General features: G+C 37.7%; 1 protein-coding gene across 1 annotated transcript in view; it reads right to left on the reverse strand.

The window, feature by feature from the left end:
- Window positions 1-7616, reverse strand: part of LOC118490406 — a 47347-nt gene extending 39731 nt beyond the window's left edge. The window contains exons 1-2 of the mRNA XM_035988031.1: window positions 7024-7616; window positions 6495-6898 (exon numbers count right to left, since the gene is read on the reverse strand). Of these exons, the coding sequence (XP_035843924.1) occupies window positions 6495-6898; window positions 7024-7616 (997 nt within the window). The remainder of the gene's footprint in view (window positions 1-6494; window positions 6899-7023) is intronic.
- Window positions 7617-10734: the final 3118 nt, after the last annotated feature.

The raw sequence follows: 10734 nt of genomic DNA on the forward strand, positions 1-10734 counted from the left end.
AAGTTGAAGGGTTTTGTGATGAGTTTTCCTTGTCCTAAACCAATCAACTCTGTTCCAATAAGTGACAGTGTCACAAACTTTGACAATGTCAAAGTTGAAGATTGCGATGAGAAATCTGATGATGAAAATACAAAAATTGAAAAACAAAAATTGTTTTTAGAATTAAAAGAAAAATTCAAAAATACTGTTTTGCAATCTACTGAAATAGGTGAATGTTCAAAGCAGAAACCTGTTAAGAAGATTGTAGAACAAAAACAAAAAGGTAAAAATTTGAAAATTGTTCAAAAAGATAATAAAAGCTCATCAGATCGATCATCCAATCGCAATCAAAAAGTACAAAAATTGAAAAACGAAAACTCAAAAATTGTTGGTAATAAGTGGTGCAGGTCAGACCACAGTGCTCAAAAGCCAAATCCAACAATCAAGAGGAGGAAGGAGTATCACCACGCTAGACAATGCTTTGATCTAAGCGTTTGGTATGAAAATGGTGATTGGTACGATAACAGAATGTGCTACAAATGTGGATATCAAGGACACATTGCTGTTAACTGCCAGAGACAGAGATTTGAGACAAGAAGATGCTATAATTGTCAAATCCAAGGACACATTGCCAGGGATTGCCCTAGGAAATCAAGTGAAAGATTGAGGGCTAATTCTCAGAAGTTGGCAAAGAAACCAGTCACTGTCAAGCCCAAGAAACTGAAAGTTTCAGAACAGAATGTCAAAGAACAGAAGGTCCAAGAACCTAAAGTTCAAGAAACGAAAGTGAAGCTTTCTCAAGGGCAGAAAGACAAACTGAGGAAGAAGAGGAAGAAAGCACGAGAGTATCTCGAGAAGATTTTGTCCTCGGGTTCACCCGACAAATCGAATAAGAGTGCTGATGAATCGATTCACTCAACTGCAAAGTCAAGTAAACCGAATTCGTCAGATGCAAATCTGAGGACGAAAAAGGAAAAGAAGAAGGAAAAGGTCGGCGATGAATCTGACGTGCCGAAGTCAGACAAGCCACCTTCAGGCGATGATTCTGATTCGTCAAAATCAGAGGAGCCACAAGTTGAGCTCAAAAGTGAAAATTCAGTTCCGCCAATGGATGACACAAACTTTCCACCATTGCGAACTGAAAATTTTAAACAAAAAGATGGTAAAGTGAAAATTTCGAATAAATTCTATTCTGAAAAGAAAGAATTTGATGTCGAAAAGGCTTTTAATGGAAAAGTGAAAAATATTTTTGGAAAGATGGTTGAGGGAAAGGTTAAAGGGGTTAAAGAATTTTATGAAACAAAAAGGAATGTTCAAACCCCGAGTGAAAATAACTCAAATACACCCAAGGCTGGTCAGGCTTGGGTGCCTACATTCGTTGCTTAAAATCCTGACTTGCCGGAGTTCCCAGGTTGGTAAGCGTGGAACATGAATCGGCACATTTCTTGAGAAATTTCACTCTGGTGATTTTTCGTCTTCAAAAGATAAATCAGGGACATTAAGTTGTACTTGATTCATCTTTCCTACGAATAGTAATATGTAAAACAATGTGATGAAACCCCGAGTTTATGAAATGTCACACAAAACTAATTTTCCGGAAAAACCATTTTGATTAAAACAAACTTAAGTGTTTTGAAATCATAATGGGAAAATAGTTTGTTGTGAGGGGGAGTTCTGATTGTTTACGCCAAGTGGATGGAGAATTGAAGTGATTCTCATCAAGTTGTCAACTTTGTACAGTTTGTTTCAAATTTTCTCAGAAAATCAAAATTGAAACATATTTTGATTTTAGGGGGAGAAAAATTTTAAAAAAATTAGAAAATTTGAAAAAGTCAAAAACATCGAAAAATTTAAAAATGAGTTTTGTTGATAAAAGAGGAAATGATAGTAAATCAGTGGACTATCACAGCATGCTAAGGAAATGAAATGTCAAATGTGATAAACGATCTCACTAAAGATGTGACGATAGGCTCAGCTAGACTAGTAGATTTGCGATAACGATACAAATATAAATGAAAAAGTCTAGTTCTAGTGGGAAACATGGTTGAAAGTATAGTAGTTAGTTTTGTCCTTCTTGACTGTGTGCCTGCTCAGTAAACGCTGATTGTCGAAAGACATAAAACTGGTTAAGTTTGTGAACTTTCACTACTTTGCTGAAAAATCGCTGTGATTGTGCATTTCATTTTGCAAAAATCTAAACTTGTTTGATTTCTTTATTTTGTTTAAGCATCGGACATCCTCTGCGTATACGTGAGTATCGACCTGGATGTTGTTGCCTAAACGTTCTGCTTTATTTTCTTTGGTGTTTCGTTTAAGCTTTGGACCTCCTCTGCGTATACGGAAGTATCGACCTGATTGTTAATGTTTAAACATTCTGCTTTGTTTTCGCACAAATCACAGTTGATGAAAGTTTAAAGGCATTACTTGAGTTAGTGTATTGCATGATGAGGGGATATGCTGAGATCGTGGGGTCCATAAGAACTTAGTGCATAATTAATATACCTTAACGTATCGGTAAGCATTTCGAAAGTTTTTAGATTGAGCTTAAGTGGACAACGATATCGTCAATCAACGTGAATCGTTTAGAACTTAAAATGTCTAAAAGCTTAACGATGCTTGTGATGTGTCTCAAAAACTGATATGATCCTCTTACACAAACTCACAAAAATATGTTTGTACATATTTCATTTCTGCATTTAATTTCTGTATTTGCATTTATGTTTCTTATTTTCAAAAATCCAAAAAGATTTTCGACAACTGATGTTGAAAAGCTGACATTCAAAATCTCAAAGGCTAAACATGATGAACAGACAGGTTGGTTAATTGATTTGAAATGTTTAAGATGATTCATTAATTTGAATCAGAAATTGGAATGTGTAAAATTTGTGATAAGTTTTAAATGAAAATAATTCTCAAACGTTTAGTTGATTCATTAAGTTGAATCACAACTTTTTGGTTTGTAATAGAATGTTTGAGATGTGCAGGTTTCAAATTTTTGTTGCTACAAAAAGCCAGACTACGATCCTGACAGCCAAGTCTAAGGGGGAGTCTGAAGACGAGCTCAACACTAAAGGAGCTTGTATCTGGAAAGCCAGGTGTCGATCCCAAAAGCACGGAAGCTTGACGAAAGGGGGAGCCTGAAGATTCTGAAGAAAATACAGATCCTCTGGGATTCTGTTCGAGCAAGAGTATTTGAAGACTCTCACTAAAGATTCCGTCAACATTCAAGGGGGAGTTTGTTAGTGCAGTTGTCTGTCGTCTACATCTTCGTTCGAGTCTTAAAGAGAAGAGAAAGTCTAGTCGCTACGAGTTTCACTACAGATTGACTACGGCAATATCCAAGGGGGAGATTGTTGATGCACTTAATGTCTATCGCCTTCGTCAATCCGAGTTGTAGTGAAAAGCCGGAAGGAATCATGCGCGTATTGTCATATTTAGTTAGAAATGGCAAGGTGGCAATCTTGTAATTAGTGTGAACTTTCATTTAGTTACCTTGACCATATAAATAGGAGTTATGTCATAGTTTTTTAGAGACTTTGGTAGACTTTTGGAGGAGTTTTTAGAAGACTTGGAGAGGAGACTTTCTAGAGAGAGAAAGTAGAGAGAGAAAGTAGTGTAAACATGATATCTTGTACCGAATTGTCACATCTCTCAATGAAATCACGTTAGTAGTACGTTATCGTGTGTTCGGTCACGTTCATTCACGGATTCCGCACGTGAAACGTTCGTTACGCAATCGAACGGTCGCAAAACCGGTCCTACAATTGGGATAGCCATTTACCATTAATTGAATTCTCCTATAACAATAGTTATCATTCGAGCATCGAAGCTGCTCCATTCGAAGCACTGTATGGACGCAAGTGCAGAACTCCCGTTTGTTGGGCAGAAATAGGAGAAAGTCAATTATCAGGTCCAGAGATTGTGCAAGAAACTACTGACAAGATATCACAAATCAAGGAAAGACTGAAGACTGCTAGAGATCGTCAGAAGAGCTATGCAGACAATCGCCGTAAGCCATTAGAATTTCAAGTTGGAGACAAAGTACTATTAAAAGTATCTCCTTGGAAAGGAGTGGTACGATTTGGTAAGAAAGGAAAACTGAGTCCCAGATATGTTGGACCATTCCCAGTAATCCAACGAATAGGACCAGTAGCTTATCGTTTACAACTACCAGAAGAATTAGCTGGAGTACATGATGTGTTTCATGTATCCAATCTCAAGAAATGTTTATCAGACGAATCCCTGGTAGTACCTCTTCAAGATGTAGAGGTAAATGAAAAGCTGAAATTTGTAGAGAAACCCCTACCAATAGAAGATCGGAAGATTAAGTTTCTCAAACACAAACGACTAGTGTTAGTAAAAGTCAAATGGGAATCCAGGAGAGGACTCGAGTACACTTGGGAACTGGAATCAGAAATGAAGCGAAAGTACCCTCATCTATTTTAGTAAATCTCGAGGACGAGATTTTTCTTAAGGTGGGGAGGATGTAACAACTGCCACTAAAATCAATAATTAGGACAATAATTAGTCAATAAGAAAACCCTAATTGAGACACCCAATTAATTCTGCACTAGCCCTAAAATTTTCAGAATGATCGGAATCAGGATCAGGGCCCCTAAAACTCGAGGGGGGCAAACCCTAGTTGATAATTATCTAAAATAAAACGTTGCAAACTTCTGATTGGCCAATTGTTTTGATTCACCCAAGCTACTCCCGTGCATGGCAAGTCTAGGACATTTAGGTATCCCTTACGGACCGTAAGGGATCAGGCTTACGGTCCGTAAGCAAGGCCAAATTCTGGCTATAAATAGCCGACCTTGGCACTCACCTGTAGAAGTTAAAACGACGTAAAGTTGCTGTCTGTACGTCGAGTTAAGGCCATAATACCACAATAAACACACACACGATCACGAAGTGCTGCCGCAATCAGGGTAATAACTCGATCGCTATTACGATTCAACGTCCGATCGATTATAACTATCCAACGATTGTCCGAGTGCTGCTCAAATTGAGCTTGTACTTTATTATTCATTGTGATTTCAACTTGAATGTTTGAGTGCTGTTCGAATTCGGACTATGCTCTGTCATTCGTTGTGAATTCATTGAATTGTTAAGTATCGCACTTGATAATGGTTGTGAGGGTTTAATCTCGTGAATTGACGTAACTGCTGAATTAGTTACTAATCCCGTTTGTGTGTGCATTGTTATTTAAATTAAGTTTGAAGGTTAATCAGTAAAGCTTATACTCTGCTCGTAAATCTGCAATGTGAGTCATTCCTCTTTTATAAATTCTTTTCTCACAGTTTGTGAGACATTTTCTTTTTATCAAACTGTTTTACAAAACTCCAAGATATTTTTAAAGTTATAGTTACAGTGATTAAGTCTATGTAATCACCAAGTTACAGCCGGTATGTGGGGTTTTGTATACATTACTTATTTCCCGTCACACTTGGACAAACGGGTGGCCAAGGGGTGATCTGACCACAGTCACAGACACCATTGGACAAATGGGCTAGCCAATGGATGGTCGAGTGACAAATACTGTGGGTAGTTGGTTTGATATCAGAAACATTGTAATTCCCCTTAATACTTTAGATTATAACAAATGTGTCGTTTTCAGTAAACTGAATGATTCACTCAGTATTTCCCCGCTGACAAAACCTTTTTCAAACATGTTTCAGGTGATCTGGTATGAGCAAAGAAAAGTGCCGTGGAGCACTCCCAGCTTAGAAAAGTGGCTCAATGTAAATAAATAAATGAACAAGTTTTGAAAATAAAGATTTCTCTGTGAAATCACATTATTGTAAATTTCGGGAACTTATCTCTAAATTATAAAACGAGCAGTTTAAATTATTGAAAGATCCTGTTTTTAAAAAGACTTCTGCTGTCGCCTAAATTAAATACCACAGGATTCCTGTCCCGCGGCTCCTGAAACGGGTCAAACCGGGTCGGGGGCCGTGACACCACCTCCCGCTCGGGCGGCATTCCCGGTAAATCATCCGGAAATTCGTCTTCAAAGTCACGCACTACGGGTACGTCTCCAATTCTTGGCAATTCTTTCTCGGGCTCATTTGCGTATATCATGAAGGCCTTGCATCCTCGCTTCATAAGCTTGTGAGCTTTCAACATTGAACACACTATGGGGTTACCTCCTTTTTCGCCATAAATGGTGACGTGTTTCCCGCTCGGAGATATTAGTTTTATCTCTTTACGAAAACACACGACTTTTGCATGGTGCTGGGCTAGCCAATCCATCCCAACGACTACTTGAAATTCTCCCATTGACATCGGGATTAAGTCTATCAAGTATTCCTCTTTGTCGATGCTTAATTTGCAGTCTCGACAAACATCACAAACTACAAAACTTTTGTTGTCCCCTATTTCAACTTCTAAGGTCACAGGTAATTTCGTCAATACAAATGAAGGATGTCGAATAAATCCATGCGAAATGAAGGATTTATTCGCACCCGTATCAAACAATACACGTGCTGGAATTGAGTTAATTGTGAATATACCTGAAACCACATCGGGTTCTGTCTTTGCTTCAGCCGCGGTGAGTTGGAAGGACCTAGCCTTCGCTTTGGGAGCTTCTGCTGGGGATTCTTTAACATCTCTCTTTCCAACTAAGTCCGGACATTCGGACTTTTTGTGGCCGGGTTGATAACATTTGTAGCAAACAAAGACTTTTCCCGGGCATAGCGAGGCCGTGTGCCCCGTCTTATTGCATATGGGGCATGGCTTGTCGCTGAACCGACACTCCCCTTTGTGTCCCTTCCCGCACACTTTACAACTTGGCGACCCACCGTTAGTATCCACCTTCTTTCCCGATTCTCCAGTTCGGGCTTTCTTTGTCGGGCTTGGATTCACATCATGTGCCCTTCGTTCACCTCTTTTGACTTGCTTCTTCAACTCGATTTCCCTTTCCCGAGCAACGTTATGATCTCGGTAAGGGTCTCGTATTTTGAAGGAGTCATAAACTCCCTATATTCAGCACTTAACATGTTGTAATAATAGTATATCTTCTGCTCTTCCGTGGTGACTAACTCGTCACAAAACCTCAGCTTATCCATGAAAATGTTCGTGATCTTATCAATCGATTCTCCCCTTTGTCTTAACTGGATAAATTCCTCCTTGATCCTATTGATAACTGCCTTGGGGCTATGGTGTTTAAGGAACGGCACCTTAAACTCATCCCAAGTCATAACCCTTGCCGCTTCGGCTCCGATCTCCTTCTTCTTATTGTCCCACCAATCCTTGGCTTGATTTCTCAATTGGCCGGTTCCGTAAGCAACAAAGTCACCTACGTCACAGTGGGTTCGTTCAAACACTCCTTCGACGTCACTCAACCATCTTTGGCAAATTATCGGGTCGACTTTCCCGTTATAGATTGGTGGTTTACACGCCATGAATTCCTTACATGAGCACCCTTTACGTTCTCCAGTTTTGTCTTTCATAAGGTTGACAGTATCCTCCAACCTTTTAACTCGCTCTTCAACAAGCGACAACACCGTGCTTTGAATCTTGTCTATAAACCCGGATAGACTTCCTTCAATTGCCTTTCCTACTTCTTCGGCAATTATTTCTTTCATTTGTTCGGTACTCGTCGGCACCGGATCATTATTGCTCCCTTTCGACATCTTGAAACTGAAATGTTTACATCAAACGTTAAACATTTCACTCATGACATTGCTTCGTTTGTTTCAGTTTAGCCAAGTTCCTAACTTGCTTTAACCGTTCACATTTAATGCACTTTCCGGGTTTGAGTGTGTTAACACGCTCTTCCCATGCATATCAACTCGTTTATCATTCATTACATAAGACATAACTTGTTAACATGATAAGTTAATTCTTACCGGACGCTCGATCAAGCTTGAACCGAACACTTTGTTGACAACCTTAAGCTCTGATTACCAACTTGTAACACCCGTCTAATTTTACTTGATTTTAATAGTAAATCATAACATTTCAAATAAAATATTACTTAAATAACATAACTTTCATTAAAGAAGTTCATAAATAGTATCCACCTTAGTCAACTAATGACTAAGTTAAAAACGTTCCAAAAGTAGTTTAGAAATTGTTTACAACCCATACACAAAGTCTATTAATTATTTAAAACATTGCGGAAGCTTCAGAATGTAGTGTTCGGTTCTTGAAAAGATGCTTGATCACCATCCGGATTAGGTCCATCGTCACCTATGGTCAAAACCACACAAAAGATTAGTTTTGACACCTTAAATATAAGTCCGGTTAAGTTCCAAACTCAAAAATATGCAAAAACAACAAAATCTAAGCACCCTGGATGGTCGCGGAGCGCGACGAGGACAACCCAAGGTGGTCGCGTAGCGCCACCACCCGTCGCGTAGTGCGACGAGTTTTGTTCTCATCCGTCGCGCAGCGCAACGACCTAATTTCGACAGAAGGTTGTTGCTGGTTGTTGTATATCAGTTCAACATCACTAATCTCAGTTACAAACTTAAAACTATCATATCTTTTGACTCGTAAGCCCGTTTTAGGTGATTCTTTTTCCTATACGTCTGTAAATTCAATATCTACGTAACTATTATAAATTTGATACCCAAGAATTTAAATTTTATGGACCGAAAGATCAAATATCACTATGTAATTATTCGACCCATTCTATCCTTACACATTTTTGCAACCATCTATCTAATAACCCTATGGTGCCTTATGCCCAACATCCGAGGCTTGTTATCACCCGCATTTCTTACCAATTTCATAGTTTAAATGCCATTGTGATTGTTGTCGCCATTGTCGACTACTAGAACTCTTAAAACTACAATTTCTCAACTAATAGAACCGTTGGCTCATCTTGTGGAACCATCCACTTATGATGACTACCAATTTGGTTTGTTGACTACACTAAGTCTATTAATTCATATTACTATCATGACCAACATAATTCAACGCAAATGTCGATTCAACGATAAGATTTTACAAAGCTTATCAATAACTCATTTAATGTAACTAATCAAGTTACGTACCTTCAAAGTAGACCTTTCAAACGTGCGTCCACACCGGTTTGCCCGCTAGATGCCCCGGCCTCCTTTCCTATAGAGTTCAATCACCTTATGTTTAGAACTCTTGGTTTCACATATATATAACGCACATTTTGTCATACATCATAACTATGCGTTTTTAACTTAAAAATTCAGTTTCAAGCCCTCTTTGAGGCATTTCAACAAACACTATAGAGGCAGAATCTTTTATATCTTTTGTATTCAAATTCATGGCTTGCTAATTAGCTAACTTAATGTCACACCCCGAAAACGGGTTTGGTAATCAAACCACATTTATATTAAAAGACGGGTAATTTACCTTTAGTGGTAAAAGTAACCCGGTGAATATTGGGATTATTAAATAAACAAGAATTTACTAACTAGGAATTTTAACCTAGTTATCTAATAGTCTAGAGATAACTTATAATAGGGTTAAAATTTAGCCAAACTATAAGTTATACAAAAGTGGAGGGACCTAAGTGGTAGAACTAGAAACTAGAATTTAATAAAACAAATAAAAATAAACCAAACACCCCAATTAGAGGTGTCTGGTCGATCAGAGAAGAGAGCAGGTCGATCCCCACTCTTCAAAACCCTAGAACTTCACTAAACTTGCAAATTGAAGGTCCAATTCAGTCCAAAATCGAAATTAAAGCATGGATTATTGATCCTCATCACAAGAGGATTAAAAGGTATGTAAAATTTAATGAAAACTCTTAGCTTGAAATTCTCATGAAATTGGGAATTTCTGAATTTATGGTTGCATGTGTATGTTATGATGATTTAGGAACAACTATAGTGTCTAGGGACAAACCCTAGACAAACACAAGCTGAAATCATGTGAAATTTTAGTGAAAACTATAATCACCATTGTAGGTGATTAGTGAATTATGTGGAAATTGATGAACACTAGGAAATAGATTGTTGATCTAGTGTAAATTGACAATTTTGAAGTGATTTAGAAAATTATAGAAGTTAACCACTTTGTAAGATGGTTGATTTATGTGAAATTAGGGCTAAGAAATAAGCTAGAGATTTGATAAATAAACATGCAAAATTCTGCCCTTAAAGTGTTTGTTGAAATGCCTCAAAGAAGGCTCGAAACTAGAATTTTTGTAGTTAAAACACCTAGTTGTGATGTTTTGGCTATTATGCAAAATGTGATTAAAAAGAGTTCCAAATGTGATGAACGTGGTTAGAACTTTGGTTAAAACGGTGGTCTAAAGATAACGCCTACCGGGTAATTAAAGAATGCTAGAACTAGATGATGAACTCGAATATGCAATTAGTATACTAATGGGCATTTGACTTTAAAAAAAAAGTCATACTGACCTATAATTCGATAAATGGTAAATTTTGATATAAAATGTGTAAGGTGGAATAATCGTATGAAATTATGATTAAACTAACCACCTTGAAAACAATGATGATAGTTTGACTCTTGACAAGCTAGAAGGAGACTTGGGCAAGGAACGGGTTAAACGGTTCGTGTATGGGAAAAAGAGCATAACCGGAGGCAAGGTAAGCGACGCTTACATCCTTTTGTAGAATATGCATTATTTTGTAAATTACTAATGCGATTAGTGTAATATCCGAATTAAGGGTTCCGACGCTATTAACATGAGTCGGAACAAACAAAAATGATAAAAACCATGTATTATGGTAAAAAGAAGCGAAACGGTAATTTAGTCGTGTAATGACTAATAACTAAGAAGTTTTCGTTAAGATTATTTTA

Source organism: Helianthus annuus, chromosome 3 (assembly GCF_002127325.2).
Source record: "Helianthus annuus cultivar XRQ/B chromosome 3, HanXRQr2.0-SUNRISE, whole genome shotgun sequence".
NCBI classification, from domain to species: Eukaryota; Viridiplantae; Streptophyta; class Magnoliopsida; order Asterales; family Asteraceae; genus Helianthus; species Helianthus annuus.